A 15,408-nucleotide genomic window follows, 5' to 3' on the forward strand; every position below is an offset into this window, starting at 1 on the left:
GCTCTGGATCAATTTAAAACTTCTTTGTATTTAATAAAAAACATTTCTGCAAATTCGAATTGTGTGAATATATATGTTCCTTCTCTTTCCCCCCTACAGCTGTTGGATGAACTAAAGTACCTCTTCATCAACACCATTACCTAATGTATCCATTACTTTTAGCTAACTATTTTAACTTTTTATTTTGAACTAACATATGTGGATGTATTTTTATAATCAACTTGTAATTTTTGTTCAAATTACTTGAACTACTCACTTCACTTGGCATGTAAACGGAGTTAGGAATCACTGGTGTAGACAACAAGAACCATAGTTTATAGATAAACGGGAGTCGAGCTTCAAGGAGAATCGTTTCATTTACGTTCTGTGGACAAGCACGTTGTTTAAATAGACGAAATGAAGTGTCACTCAACGCCTCTCGGCTTGAAATAGCTTAAGCAGCAGAGCGCATGATTGCAGATGCAGGGTGAAGAGGTTCAGCCTCCTCTCCTTCCTCACTCTCCTTTTCAGCCGATAAAATAAAACCACAAGAGTGTGTGTGTGTGTGTGTGTGTGTGTGTGCGCTCCTGGAAAGCCTACTGATGCAACAATACATTCAGTTGTTTGTAAGCGAAAACATACTCAGATTTCACATGCCACTTTAAAGTCCGTTAAGCTGTTCAATAATCTCTCCCCCACCGTGGTTAAACTCTGTTCTCATCGCGCCCCCGACAGACAATTCGGTTCAGAAGTCAAAGCTCTTGCATCACGTATTCCAGGGGACCTTTATAGACCCCGTAACCAAAACAAATATAAACATTCAAATAGTTTGAAGGGAAGCACAAACACGCCTTGTCTCCAAACTAGTAATGGACAGGGCATGATGTCTCTGTGCTGGCTCTGAGGGAACATATTAGACCCACAAATCATATAAAAACAAGGCTTCCAGGCAATTCAATAATTATTTGTTTTCAGAGAGCATCGAGAATGATTTATAATGATTTATAATTAGTCTGTTGCAGCATTTATCAGATGACTTTGTATCTTAATGTTTTATCTGACCTTGGCACCTGGCGGTTGACCTCTTATCTCACTTGTCCTGTTTCCTTTTTGGCCTCCTGACTCACTGGCAGTCAAACCAGCTTTAATTATAGCCACCACAGCATTCCTCTCTGACAGAATAGGGGGAGATTGATAGAGAGGGCATGTGTGGGCAGTATAGAAGAATATACAAAAATAGAGAAAGGTTCAAGATGGTTAGAAATAGACAGCAGTTTCCGTCATCTCGTTTCATTGGGATGGAGAGGCAAGCCATCCTCATTACCCCGTTGTCTTGACATTTGTCTCTCTCTTTCCCCAAGACAGAACAACAACCATGGGCCAGAAGCTGGAGAAGTTGTCCGAAAAAGATGAGTCGCTTGATAATTCAGACTGGTCGGGGCAAACTGAAACGACAGAACATTCCGAGACAGCGCAACCAGATGAGAGCAGAGATCAGGACGGTGGCAGTTTTGCGACCCCTCAGGGTATTGGTTGGATTAGTGGCCCGGCCACTGGACACGCAGGGAAGCTCATAGTCACTTCTGCACTTACAGACCCCCAAACTGGGCAGCCAATCAGGCTTCAGGGTCAGCGGGAGATCTCTCTGAACACCAGTGGAGAGTTGGTGGGTGGAGACGAGCAGAGCCGGAGTGTCACTCGAACCTCAGAGGATTCAAAAACTGTCCTGAGCCCAAAGGAGACGAGACAAACTTCAGACAAAAGACGAAACTCTGAGATCAAGGTTGTAGCCCTTACTGGGATTACAGCAATGGAGGAGCAGGGAAATGGGAAGAAATCAGAACTTGGTCGTAGCAAGTTAGACCCTCAAACAAAGAGTCTAACAGCCTCATGCACTAATGAGGAGGACTTTATGGTGCTCGACAAGGATGAGACTTGGATGTCATCTGATGGGGAACACAACAACAAACGGCACAACGCCTCTGGCAAAAGGATCAAAACAGAGGATCTTCAACCATCTATTAAAAGAAGAGTTGAGGAAGACGCTTCTGCTTGTGATGATAACCTTCCACGACCTTCCAGGAATGCCCTTCAAGAGAAGAGTAATGAGAAGAAAAGCAGGAGGAGATCTGACACACTTACAGTGACGTCTGCCAGTGTGGAAGCGCATGCTGAGAGTTCAGCCGAAGCCTGTTTTGGGAGGGAAAAGGATCAACATTTGGCTGAAGTGACAGGCAGCAGGTGCCGGCTAAAAGGAGTCGGTCATGTTGGAGCTGCTGCCCACGCTGAGACAACTGGGAGAGGGAGAGCAGAGAGGGAGCAAAACATGAATGACAAGGGGAAAGTTTCTACTGACATTAATAAGGAGCACATGTCGACACAAGACAACAGCGGCTCAGTAAAAAGATTAAGAAAGAGAGCGGATGATTTAGAAGACATGCTTGATGAAGCAGGCCAGTTGGAGCCGGGCGGGCAGAGAGAGATGAAGTCTAAGTGGGACCAGTGCTTGGAAAAGGTAGAGCCTTCTTTAAGAGAATCAGAAAACAAATATAAGGAAAGCCATGGTTCAGGATTTATTGTGCAAAAAACACAAGTGGTAGAAGATCAGTCCCATCAGAGCAGCTTTTCTGCCGCTGTCTCTAAGAGGGCTAAAGCAGGTAGTTTGTGTACCAAGAAAGAGGACAGCAAAGAAGCCGTGCCGTCTCGCTCTGAAACGCCACCACTGCAAGGCAATCCCTTATCTCCAGTGGAACAATGCAATTTAATCCCTCGTCCTCTGCCGGAGAGTGAAGGCTGTCATGGAAAGATACAGGTTGCGAGCTTAAAGAGGGAGAGCGAGCTTGTTTGTTTCTCTGCCGTGATCACCCCTCCGCCTGTAACTCATCTGTTGCCTAATAGAGGCACACCAATGGCGATGCGACTTGGTACAAGTATGGTAAATTCACAGATGGTTCTAGGTGCCTCTGGTGATTCTAAAGAGGAATCTGTGCCAAAAGAAAAGCCCAAAGTTAAAGGTCCACCTCCGCCTGTCCCCAAAAAACCTAAAAACCCATTTATAAAGCTCAAAACTGCACAATTAAAGTCAACTGATGTGCAAAGAAGAGGCAAAGATCATCTGCGTTCTGAGGAGAGGGTCAAGAGGAGACACACTTTTGATTTTAACAACTTTCCATGCAACACTACAACTAATCAGGACATGTGCTTGCTGTGGGATGAAAGGGGCACTTACACGGTGCCACCAAACGTACGGCGGCTGTCGGTCGACCTCGGCCCTTGGGAGAATCTGTCGCTCGGACAAATGGATGAGCAGTATGGAGACATGATAGACTTTGACTACTGTGAGCGTATGGCGAATATGTCTCCGGAGGAAGAGCCGCCAAACCTGGACATGTTGCAGAGAAGAGTATACCTGGAGAGACGATCCAGATTTAAAAGCTTACCTCCTCCTGTTACCAACAAGCCCCCAAATCGTTTTGCGTCCACAGAGACTCTTCGCATACCTGAGGTCACATCAAACAATGAAATCCAAAGACCAAAACCTGCTTCTTCAAAGAAAAGAGAAATCTACCCTGAGCTCCCATCTGAAAGACTTGATAGACGTAGAGACAACCACGGTAGTGATAGGGATGCAGGAAATGACAGTGAGGTGGGATCGTACAAGCCAGTGGCGGAAATCATCAAAGAAACAAATCAAATGCAGAAGAATCAGGGCCGGGTGAAAGCTGAAGGGGCCAGGGCTCAGGTCCGGGTGGCAGAGGAGGGTCCAAGTGTGAAAGTATCCCAAATAAAGAATGCCTTTGATGTCCCAAAGAAATCTAAAGAGAGACCACCAGAAGTTCAAGTACCTCCAAAGAAAGGTAAGGACTTTCGACTGTCAGTGTTGGAGTGTTTTTAATGACACAAAGGCACATGTGTTATATTAGGATGAGAGGGTACTTTCCAAACTGCATACCACAGACTCGTGTGAAAAAACACTTCACTTCAAATATCATGGCACAACTTTACTTGAAGGATTCACGGTTCTCTTCTTCTGTTTGTATACGAAACCTAATAAAAACATATTTGATGAATTCTAAAAAAAAATCACGTTAAGAATTAATTTTATACAGAAATGTTGACATTTTGAAGATAGAAAGTTGTGGTTTCAAAGCTCAAAGACTGATCCCCTCTCAGCTCTAAGGAGGTTTTAGCCTCTTTTTAGATCATTGTTTTTGATTTTGCGGTTTTATTCAAAGCAGCTGATGTATTCATGTTATGCCAGTAATGTAACGACAGGATCTAAATCTTGTTATTTAATATACAAGATTGAAACATTTAAGCCTAATTCGGTCTTGTTTTTCCTGTCTGTTTAGGAGTAATTCAATATAAAACAAAGCAAGGCTTTCTCAAACAACTTTTCACATGGTCTGAACTGTGATTCAGTAACATTAACATGACTGTTGAAGACAAAAGATGATTATGCGTTTCATCTTCCTGTCATTTAGTTAATCCAAGTTTGACTACTCACCAATGTCAGTGCTGGGTTATGGATCTGGGTTCTGGTGTGTGTGCGCAGTTTGGATGTTCTCCCTGTGTTAACCCCAGATTGTTCAGATGTGGGAGTCTTGAAAACTGCCCCACCTTCTGCTGATGCATACTGGGATAGGCTCTAAACTCCTTGACCTTTTTAGAAAAAGGCAGGTAAAGAAAGAAGTAAATTAATTACTTTTCGTTCTACATCTCCCATTCATTCATGATTTAAACCAGCTGTTGTATTAATGTCCTCCTTAAATGGGTGAAATATAATTTTAATCATAAATATGCATCTAAGGAAAGTGGTTCGGACTTTAGATTACACAATAATTACAAAGTAACTCAAACTGTAGATATGTTATATCATCTAAGTGCAGACAAACTCACAAGCTTAATGTATCACTGGACAAAAAATAAAAAGGTTTTTAAAAAGACAAACGTCTCCAGAAATTAGAGTCTTGCATAAACTCAAGTTGCACTTACTAGACTTATCCGTAACTTTCAACTGTATCACATGGTCTTCTCAGGTGTCAATTGTTGTAGAGATCGATCCCTTTTTAAGACTTCTCATCTGTGCTGTCTTATAATTACGAAGGTTTGTTTGTTTGTTCTCGACCTTGATGAAGACCAGGTGATGTGGTTGAAAGCCCTGAATAAGGTAATACATGGCTCTTGAGTGGGGATAGTTTTCTAAGGTCACTAATGAACTGTTTTCACAGACGTATACAGATTCATCAGACTTTCACTATGATGTGTGAGATCTTGTAAGAAGGGCTAGATCGTAGAACAATTTGAAAAACCTGCATTTAAGGAGTGCAAATATGTTCTGTGAAAACATAATTACAGAAAATATAAAAAGGGAAACCGCTTAATAGCTGATTTTTCCTGAATACTATGGGGGGGGGGGGGGGGTTCGTTATTGTGTTTGGACAGTGCAGGCTGGGGTGGGGTGAGATCGGATGTGATGTGTGGGGGGGGGAGGGGGGAAACATGATACAAAAGATGCTGCTGGCTATAAAAATCCACATTTTTGCATAGCTGAACAAAAATGCATTCATTTAGTAGGTCTACTACAAAAGGCACGAGGAGGATGTAGCGAGAAACCCAGTTTTCCTGCAGCCCCATCCCCGTTCACAGCCTTGGGAAATGAAATCTGGCTTTCCGTTTGCGCATGTGCCGCAGCCGGTCGTCAACGTATCCTATTGAATTTAATAACGATGAGAGTAGACGATTGCTAGTCTTCCGCAGGTGAGAAACGGACAGGAGATGCTCTATTGGTCTATTGGCATCCAGAAATACCTCTAGATATAAAACACTGCCTCCGGGTCACTTATTTGCATTCAGGAGGTGGAATAAGTGCAAACCGGCTGAGCTTTTTTTTTGTGGAGACAAGGGATACTAGAGCAACGTCCTGCAGGATAAGGGCGCGCCTAAACTACCAGATTCATGTGTTGTGATTGATTACCCCCGTGCTTACGAAAATCTTGCATAGATTTAGGAGGTAAGAAAGCCTGAAAAGTGTCTCTGCATTGTGCATTTTTCATGTGATCTATCGGTCGGGGCTGTGCAGCATCCATTTAGCTCACTGGATGGGGTTTGAGAATGGGAGCAGCCAAAAACCTTGGGTGGAAATATCTGCACTTGCGTCAGCTGGCGGCGGTCCACCGCAGCTAACAGTTAGCAGCTAGGCTAGGTGGCTATCCTAGCTAACTGGTGAGCGGTTCGGATGCAAAACACACTGTGGCAGCCATTCACAAATTACACATTTAACACTGCATGGACAGCTCTATATGGACATAATACAGAAGCCATATGGTTACTTGTGGGATATTTGTGTTCAAAAGCACACCCCTCAGGTTGCCTCCTCCTTGTTTAAGGTGTAACGTGTATATGTATCAGCGGCTGTTCAGACTGGACCATCCCCGGCACAGCTGCCGAGATGCCGGCGGGGCAGTGCGGCGGAACATGGTCCAAGATTATCGTCGCCCCCTTTAACTTCACTTTACTTATCAAACTTTTTTGTTTGTATTCACCACATGCGTTGTTTCGTTTAAAACAGTCACATCTGTACTCTCAAAAATACAAATCTGCATACTCGACCCACCCCCTTGTTTCAGGGACGGTAACGTTAGCAAGCATAGCTAGCTTAAGTTATCTCTAACTAAAGCCTCTCACAGCGTTAACGACTTAGTTTACTATCTTTACTTACCTTGCTTTACTATCTTACTGGCAAGATAGTTTAAAATCCCAGTTGAGCCTCGTTACCATGATATAGTTTAGTTTGTAGCGACTTGTTTTAATGGGGAGGGGACACCGAGCTTTGTGGTATCAGCTAACGTTAGCTAGCAACCATTGTTTAACGTTAGCACGTTTCCACCTCTAATGAACCATTTGGTATGTTCTGCATAAACCTTTAAACAAATGCATCGTGCCTTTTTATTATAATAAACTTAGGCTGAGTTGATGTGATGGTGATTGCATCGTTGGTTGTGTCCACCCTTTGTCCAGACAGACAGTGAAATAAGAGACAAGGGAGCCAGATCCCTGCATGGCTGCTGACTAAATTTGTATTTATATCAGAGCAATTCTTCCAAAGTTTACAGTGTTGGGCAATAATATCGTAGCAGTAGGCTCGTCTGTAAGTGCTGAAACAATGCAGTCCACCATCATGATGCTCAGTAATGTCCTATTGTGTGTTGGGTGGTGATATCGTGGCAAAGAACAGCACTAATGGACGGCATCAGGGGCTGAAGCAGCTCATTTGGTCAAATGCATATTTGAATTGAAAGGAGCCCTAATATTGTCTCAGGGAACACACTGTTCTGGTCTGTAGTCCTATGCTTTTCAGGCATTATGCAGCCCTGCAGCAACATGATCACTGTTCATGGCTCTGTGAAGCATTGTGCTTATGAATCAACTGTATCCAGGGAGAGTATTTGATTCATAAAAAGGGTCATGTCTAGTAATCCACCTTTAAACTATTAATTTGTGGGTGGGTGGGTGGAGAGGATACAGTCATAAACTAAATTAAGATTTTAAGAGGTGGTGTTCTGTCAATGCAAAAGAGATGTCCATATGAGAAGATGTCATGTGATGTGTCCTCACATTGGACTATTTGGAGAGTTTAGAATGTGGCTGTTATGTTTGAAGTTTAATGGGTAGTGCCCATTTCTATTTTCGCATTTGATTTGTTTTTATTTTTGGGTTGAAAGCAGCATAAATGCTCATTTGTCATAGTCTACACATTAACCATTTACATTGTTAAATTATTGTCATGTTAGAATCGTAAAGATGTAGTGTTAATCAATCACAATGTGTACACACCTTGTCCTGAGACGGATCTAATTAGGCCAGGTAATTAAAAACACCTGTGTGAGTGTATAATGGGTGTGTTTGAGCTTTAGGCTTCAATCTTATTTTGCTGAATTCAGATTGTTGGTTACTTTTACCTGTACTTAACAGTTCATATATTTTTTTACATGTTATCTTTTCGTTAATTAAAAATACAGGAAAAACTAAGCATTTACAATATAAAGACTTTTCTTTATCGGATCAAAAAGGTGATTAAGCTTTCCCCGTTTTTAAAATCCATTACTGAACGTGAAGAAGCAGATGGTTAGATGTGCAATCACTGGAGAAAAATCTTGCAGCCTGTATAACGGCTCAGTATGTCGCTTCAGACTGGCAGCTTAATTACTGCTCTGAGACGCTATATTTTCCACTTAATTACACAGCACAACATGAAACTAAAATGACGGAAAATCTCCTTCAGGTATTAAAGGTTTTTTTTTGGAATTACAATAGACGATGCTACGACAAGACACGTTTCTAGGAGAATTCCCATAGTGTTTGGTTTTCATGTTTGGCTGCAGATAGCATCCAACCGTTTCCAAAGTTGTCAAATGCCAACAGTAGAATCTGAAAACGGTTGTCTAGCCTTGATAAATGGCTTCTCTTGAAGCTGAAAGCAGAATTGAAAGTTAAAAAAAAGGAACAGGAAGAGGTGAACATGCTTGATGGTGCAGAAGTGGAGCTAACTGTACTTTCTGAGGTGTCATCAGGTAGCCTAAAAATTAATAATCCCTAAATGTGTGCTCTCATCTAGTTACAGTAAGTTAGGCATAGTTTAAATGACACAGTATAGGGATTTCATTGGATATTTTTGAATGCACTTGAAGTTGTAAAGCATTTTCAACTTTCTTTTCTTAGTTTGTTGGATGGCATTAAAATAAATGTTTACAATATATATTGTGAAGTCCAGTCTTTATGTAGCAAAACACTCGGTCTTTATGTACTTGTATTTCTCTGTACAGATATGTTGCGGCGAGTTGTGCGACAGAGCAAGTTCCGTCATGTCTTCGGTCAGGCCACGAGGAACGACCAGTGCTATGACGACATCCGTGTGTCCCGGGTCACATGGGACAGCTCCTTCTGTGCCGTCAACCCCAAATTTCTTGCCATCATCATCGACGCCAGTGGGGGAGGAGCCTTTCTTGTACTTCCCTCTACAAAAGGTCAGTGACTTCCTGCCATGCCTTGTCCTTCAGGTCCACGTTTGCATGAAGAGTTAAAATACAGAATTTAAATAGTCACGCCTGGAGTTTTTCAGGCTTTTTGTTCTGCTGTGACATTTTCAAAATCCTGCACACAGGTGCTTTGACTGTCTGGTAGGAATAAAAAGTTGCATGACACTGCCAACTGGAGACCAAAATTGGACACAGAGGTTGTGAATCATACGCAGAGATACAAGGGTTGTACTGTAACAATACAGCGTGTCATAGTATAGGATTCAGAGCATGTAGCCAATCAATCCTAAAGGCTTGTTCTTGGTCAGCAGACCTTCAGCAGCAGGCTGTCATGACCTGGCGTTCCCTGAGGCTCATATCTATAGTAAAAAACATAGATAATCAATGTTTAAATCTGCATGGAAATAAAGGCATCCAATATATTTCCTGTTACCGTTGGCTCATTGAACACATGATACTCCACAGAGGGGACGGGTGCTGGGTCTTTATTTTAGGCTACTGTGTTAATTGATTTATATTCACTGTATAATGTCCTGCCTCTGGAGAAGCTGCTGTAACTTTGGGATATTCATCTAGACAGATGTCCAACCATGATGTCAACGGATGAGGTCATGACAGTAAAAATGGTTTTACTGCGTCCTTTTTAATTTAATATTCTTTGGGGTCATAACAAGCCCAGAGGATCAAACGTATTCATGACACTAAGCCAGCTCCCTTTGTTGGTTAGCTTGTGAATTCAGTGAGTGCCACCCGCTCCTCTCGCCGTCTACCTTCCACAAATCAATACAATCTTTTGGAGAAAGACTGGTTGACATGTTGTGTCCTCTATTTGCTGGTTTTACAGATTTAAATGTTTGATTTGTTTGAAGTTTACTTCTGATTGTAAGTTTTGTACAATTATTATTCTAGCTCTGTGTTTTTTACCTAGCATGAGGACAGATGTGTGGTAAAGTTGCAATGTGATGGTCATAGAAGAGTCAGTAATTGTCTCGTAGTCATGCAGTATAACTTCTAAACGATGGTTAAATTCGCCCCGTTAGATATCAGGAGGACGTAGCTCGCAGTCTTTGTAACACCGTTGTCTTCTGTCTCACAGTCTGGCCGTATAGACAAGGTCTACCCTACAGTATGTGGTCACACGGGCCCAGTTTTGGACATCGACTGGTGTCCTCATAATGACCTTGTCATCGCTAGCGGCTCGGAGGACTGCACGGTCATGGTAAGGACTCGGTTCATCTCTAAATGATCACATGTGCTTTTGAGGTTTTTTTCCTGGTACATTGCAACACCTAATAGGATGGGTGCTGGATCAAAGAAATATCTAGCAGAGTTGAAACCGATCCACACAACAAATATCTCCCGTTAGAAGGATTTTAATGTACGAACGTTTCGAGCACCAGGCTCTTCCTCGGACTTCTCTACCTGTTTTGAGTAGCAATTATAAGGATATATATATAACCACTTACACTTAACATCTAGAACATGTCCTAGTGCAAATGATTGTCTTGCTTTTTAGGATGTTAAATTCAATATATTTTCAGTACTTCGTGAATTTGTGTTTTTAAGAGCTTTTTTTTTCTTCAGTCTCTGTCAAAGAGTTTTATAGACTCGTCTTATGTAACAGGTTTATTTTTCTGACTCAGGTTTGGCAGATCCCTGAGAACGGACTGGAGAATCCCCTCTCACAGCCTGTGGTCGTGCTGCAGGGCCACTCCAAGAGGGTCGGCATCGTGTCTTGGCATCCCAACGCTCGCAACGTTCTCCTCAGTGCAGGTAACCTTCAGCTGACGCCTGCGGTACACCCCGTGCTCTCAAACTGAAATATCTGTTTAGGTAATTGTCTGCCATTTGTCCACTGTGCACAGCTGAACTCCAAATCTGACCAATCACCTCACAGAGGGCCTTCTGTCGTGTTGCTTCCTGTGATGTAGAGTGCTTAAAATAACCGTGGGCACAGAGGTGTGTGTGTGTGTGTGTGTGTAGTCATGCTGTGCTGCATGTGTCCATTTTAGGGTGTGACAACCAGATCATCATTTGGAATGTGGGCACGGGAGAGGCCATGATCAACCTGGAGGACATGCACCCTGATGTTATCTTTAGTGTCAGCTGGAGCCGCAATGGCAGCCTGCTCTGCACCGCCTGCAAGGACAAAAAGGTCCGCGTCATCGACCCCCGTAAAAAAAAGGTTGTTGCGGTAAGTGGAAACGCCGCAGGGATTTGGGGGCTTGGATGCTTCTCGTGTGGAATAATCTTTTCCCAGAATCACCCACCAAACTGTTGACTCAAAGCACATACAAACATGGCTGCCCAATCTGACAAGTGTGTTTCTGTTTTTAGGAGAAGGACAAAGCTCACGAGGGAGCTCGACCAATGAGAGCGATCTTTTTAGCAGACGGAAACATTTTCACCACTGGATTCAGCCGCATGAGCGAACGCCAGCTGGCCCTGTGGAAAACTGTACGTCAGCGGAGTGAATTTCATTCAATCCTGAACACACTAATCAAAACATAACCGCTGACATGTTACTTTATAGTGATGTTGAACTTTTGTAAGACCTTGCTTTGTGCAGCGTCCTGCCTGCGATATAAGTCCACATATTGTCAGGGCTTTCCATCAGTTTCTGTTCTACCTGATGGGAAATAAGGATTATTTTTTTCCTATGACGTTTCAGTTTTCATTACACTTCAGCTCCAGCTGGGGGCGTTAAATTCAAAGGGTAACATCAACGCAGTGATTTCACTTTTCTAAATAACAGGACTGTTTTTTGTATTGACAGAGTATGATTTGTTCTTGTTCATTATTGGCTATAGACAGAGGGGGAAAGTAACTAAGTACTTTTACTCAAGCACTGTATTTGAGTTAGTTGCAACTATATTTTAGTATTTCTATTTTATGCTACTATAAACTTCTACTCCACTGTGTTTCAGAGGCACATATTGTACTTTTCGCCACAACATTTATTTGACAGCCATAGCTATAGTTACTTTACAGATTCAGATTATTAATGCAAACTATAATTCACAAATTAATTATGATGTATTACTATTGATTAAGCAACCCAGCAATAAATATATTTATTAGATTTAATGTTGTAGAATAGGTAGAAAATAGAATAGAATAGAAAAGGTGGGAATATATATGTGTGTGTGTGTATATATATATATATATATATATATATTATATATTATAAGTATGTGTGTGTAATGTTGTGTAATATATATATATATATATATATATATATGTATATATGTAATATGTATATATGTATATATGTATATATATATATGTATATATTTATATATATATATATTACATATAATCTTATAATATATTTGTATATATAATCTACTATTTAATACCTATATCTATATATCTATATATCTAAATATATTATATATATGTCTATATATTTTTGTATCTCTATCTGTCTCTCTATTTGTTTTCTCTATATCTATCTATATTTATATGTTGTCTATATCTCTCCATTTATATATATTTGTTTTATATATATATATATATATAATATATATATATCTCTCTTTCCCTTTCCCCCTTTACCATATATAACATTAAAGTACAGATAAATGCATCTATAATTATATAATATACTGTATTTAATTCTACACTGTTAGAATTAAACTTTTATTTTATATATCTTTAGTACTTTTGCTATAGGTGAGATAGGGGCCATGTCGTTCAAGCGTCTTCCACAATGTAGTGTTGCTTTAAATACTGAATTTTGTGCTTCCAGGAAAACATGGACGAGCCAATATGTGTTCAAGAGATGGACTCCAGTAACGGAGTCCTGCTGCCCTTCTATGACCCCGACACCAGCGTAGTCTACCTGTGTGGAAAGGTGAGCAGACTTGTAAAGAAACTCTGGTTTTGTTTCTTATTTCTAATCATTCAATTCACAAACTGACTTTAAGCTGTGACTGTTTGTCTTCAGGGCGACAGCAGCATTCGGTACTTCGAGATCACTGACGAGGCTCCGTTTGTGCATTACCTCAGCACCTTTTCCACCAAGGAGCCCCAGAGAGGCATGGGATACATGCCCAAAAGAGGCCTGGATGTCAACAAATGTGAAATTGCAAGGTGTTGCAGTAATTATGTTTTTCCTTTGGTCAAGCTAACATACAGTTTGGGCTCAGCATTTTTGATTATTACAGAATTGATATGAAAAATATCCAGATTTCTTTAAGAGCACATCAGCGTAACCCAATTTATACCTAGATTTCATATCTGCACGCACCTAAACGTTGCTGCAAGGGAGACAACTAAGGATTATTAACAATTATTATCAATTTCCTGAAGCCCAAGTAACTTTATTTAAATGTGTGTTTTTTGCAACCAACAAAGATATTCAGTTATAAAATCTGATAAAAATGAGGTTGAAATGTGTAACTACTCTTACAGTTGTCATGTTGCTGTGTGTGTGTGTGTGTGTGTGTGTGTGTGTGTGTGTGTGTGTGTGTGTGTGTGTGTGTGTGTGATATTAATCATGTTACATTAATCCTCTCTCTAGGTTTTACAAATTACATGAGAGAAAATGTGAACCCATCATCATGACAGTCCCACGTAAGGTAAGTCTGTGTTTATGCCAAGCAATACATGTGCTGTTCTTTGGATGCTGCTTTATGTCCTCCTCTCCTCATGACATGACATGTCCTGTGTCCTCTCCACCTGCCCAGTCGGATCTGTTCCAGGACGACCTTTATCCCGACACAGCCGGACCCGATCCCGCCCTGGAGTCGGAGGAGTGGTTCGCCGGGAAGAACGGAGGCCCCCTCCTGATCTCCCTCAAAGACGGCTACGTCTCCACGAAGAACCGGGATCTGAAAGTGGTCAAGACGAACGTTCTGGAGACGAAGGCACTCACAAAAGCAGAAAACATCTCAACTGTCCAGAAGCACGTTACTCCACAGTCCTCAGTAGTGAGTGCAAACATGTCGTATTTCCTTATTCCTTACTTATCTTTAATTTAACTGTATATTTCTTTTAGTTATTACTGTTTCCTCTAATAAAAAGCGTTGCACTTAAAACTCTCACACAGCATTTGGGTTCGGCCATTCACAGTAATTATTATGGTTGGAACAATTCACAAAAGTTATGGATCAGCACATACTTTGGTATTTGGGTCATGATTCAGCAGAACGGAAAAGTTAACTGCTGGAGGGCTTCACTGCCTGTAATGTCCATGCTCGTTTTGCAAGGATTAACTAACTAATGTGTTTTTAAAGTAGATTTAAAAATGGCCCCTTAAACATTTTTCGGTAAAGTTCTGGAAATCTTTTTAGAAGCTGAATGAGAGGTTTAAAGAATTCGGCCCGAGCTAACTTGTGTTTTTGTTTTTGACCAGAAAAAGGAACAGAAAATTGAAGATAAACTGGAAGAGGTACTCCGAGAGTTCAAGTCACTCAGGGACCGCGTCATCCTGCAAGACCGTCGAATCGCCCGGCTGGAAGATCAGGTTTCCAAGGTTGCCATGTAAGACACCGGAGAGGAATCGAGTGGACGGGGTCAGTCACGTCCAAATTCTCAAGATTCGGTTTCATCGAGCTTGGTGTCGTCCCCGTGATGAGACCAAGCCCTACATTCCAAGATGAACTTTATTTTTTCCTCATCAAGTCTCCAGTTTCACACTTCGCCCCGATACACACAGAGAAAAGGAAAAACTCTCGCAGCTCGTGTACACATTTGAAGAGAAGACATTTTTGTTGAAGGAAAAAGTCTTAACTTCTTTTTTTTTTTTTTTTATTGTGGTAAAACATTCTTATGTGAAGTTTGTACTTACTACTCCAAAACTGTATGTAGCATCAGTATTTCCATTGTCATTTCTTTGTGTTGCCAAATATGAACCGTGTGCGGTTTTCATGCACTGCTTTTACATTTACTTTATTTTCTCTCCTGTTGTACATTCCAGTCACAAGCTGGTAGATTGATTTAGTCGAGCTGCATTTTTTAAAACAATAGCTGTTGATTTTTTTTTTCTCTCCACCAACCAGTTTACTCATTGATAACCATCAGATTTATGAATGTGGAAGAATTATTTTAAAACGTTTTGTTCCTATTCTTCTGGGCTTGAAATTTAACATTGGGTTTTATTGGGGGGGGGGGGTTGCATCTCTCTGGTGTAAATGTTGTGCAAAATGTAGTGGTGCCTCTTGTCACTGTTAAGGGTCAAACTGAAGTCGCCCTCTCCAGTGCATATTTGGTGTTGGAAAGGGACCACTCGCCCAGCTTGTGTTTCACTGAACCCCTGACAAACAGTTCTGTGCACATAATAAAGATTTTACACATGAACAACTATTTTATTATCCTTCCTTTTTATATTCGTTTGGCTTTGAGCGTATTGTGTATCAGTGGTACTTGATTAATTTTCAGGTCTAAC

The 15,408-nt window shown here is 41.2% G+C and overlaps 2 protein-coding genes across 8 annotated transcripts in view; one reads left to right on the top strand and one right to left on the bottom strand.

The window, feature by feature from the left end:
- myo1hb (myosin IHb) overlaps window positions 1–4,615 on the bottom strand; it is a 46,780-nt gene extending 42,165 nt beyond the window's left edge. Inside the window, exon 1 of the mRNA XM_029444602.1 lies at window positions 4,487–4,615. The gene's annotated coding sequence lies outside the window, so the exon portion shown is untranslated. The remainder of the gene's footprint in view (window positions 1–4,486) is intronic.
- Window positions 1,767–15,336, top strand: LOC115016669 (coronin-1C-A-like). 7 transcript variants are annotated; one of them, XM_029444614.1, is made up of 11 exons: window positions 1,767–3,836; window positions 8,805–8,993; window positions 10,103–10,236; window positions 10,661–10,790; window positions 11,030–11,211; window positions 11,355–11,474; window positions 12,769–12,873; window positions 12,967–13,112; window positions 13,543–13,600; window positions 13,709–13,951; window positions 14,377–15,336. In XM_029444614.1, the coding sequence occupies exons 1-11, from the start codon at window positions 1,790–1,792 to the stop codon at window positions 14,506–14,508; spliced, it is 3,486 nt and encodes a 1,161-aa protein (XP_029300474.1). In that variant the 5' UTR covers window positions 1,767–1,789; the 3' UTR covers window positions 14,509–15,336. The 7 variants fall into 7 exon arrangements, with proteins under 7 accessions (XP_029300474.1, XP_029300468.1, XP_029300471.1 ...); XM_029444608.1 differs by having other exon boundaries at window positions 3,685–3,836; window positions 8,805–9,005; window positions 10,114–10,236; window positions 14,377–15,331; XM_029444611.1 differs by lacking the exon at window positions 1,767–3,836 and adding an exon at window positions 5,590–5,739 and having other exon boundaries at window positions 8,805–9,005; window positions 10,114–10,236; window positions 14,377–15,331.
- The last annotated feature ends 72 nt before the right edge of the window (window positions 15,337–15,408 follow it).

The sequence above is a fragment of the Cottoperca gobio genome, chromosome 12 (assembly GCF_900634415.1).
Source record: "Cottoperca gobio chromosome 12, fCotGob3.1, whole genome shotgun sequence".
Lineage (NCBI taxonomy): Eukaryota > Metazoa > Chordata > Actinopteri > Perciformes > Bovichtidae > Cottoperca > Cottoperca gobio.

Excerpts from the sequence above, each read along its gene's own strand:
- LOC115016669 (XM_029444614.1), top strand. The coding sequence starts at position 1,790 with ATGGAGGAGCAGGGAAATGGGAAGAAATCAGAACTTGGTCGTAGCAAG. Across the intron at positions 8,994-10,102 it reads AGGAGCCTTTCTTGTACTTC|CTGTCTCACAGTCTGGCCGT; the intron begins CCTCTACAAAAG and ends CACCGTTGTCTT. Across the intron at positions 13,601-13,708 it reads TCATGACAGTCCCACGTAAG|TCGGATCTGTTCCAGGACGA; the intron begins GTAAGTCTGTGT and ends CCACCTGCCCAG.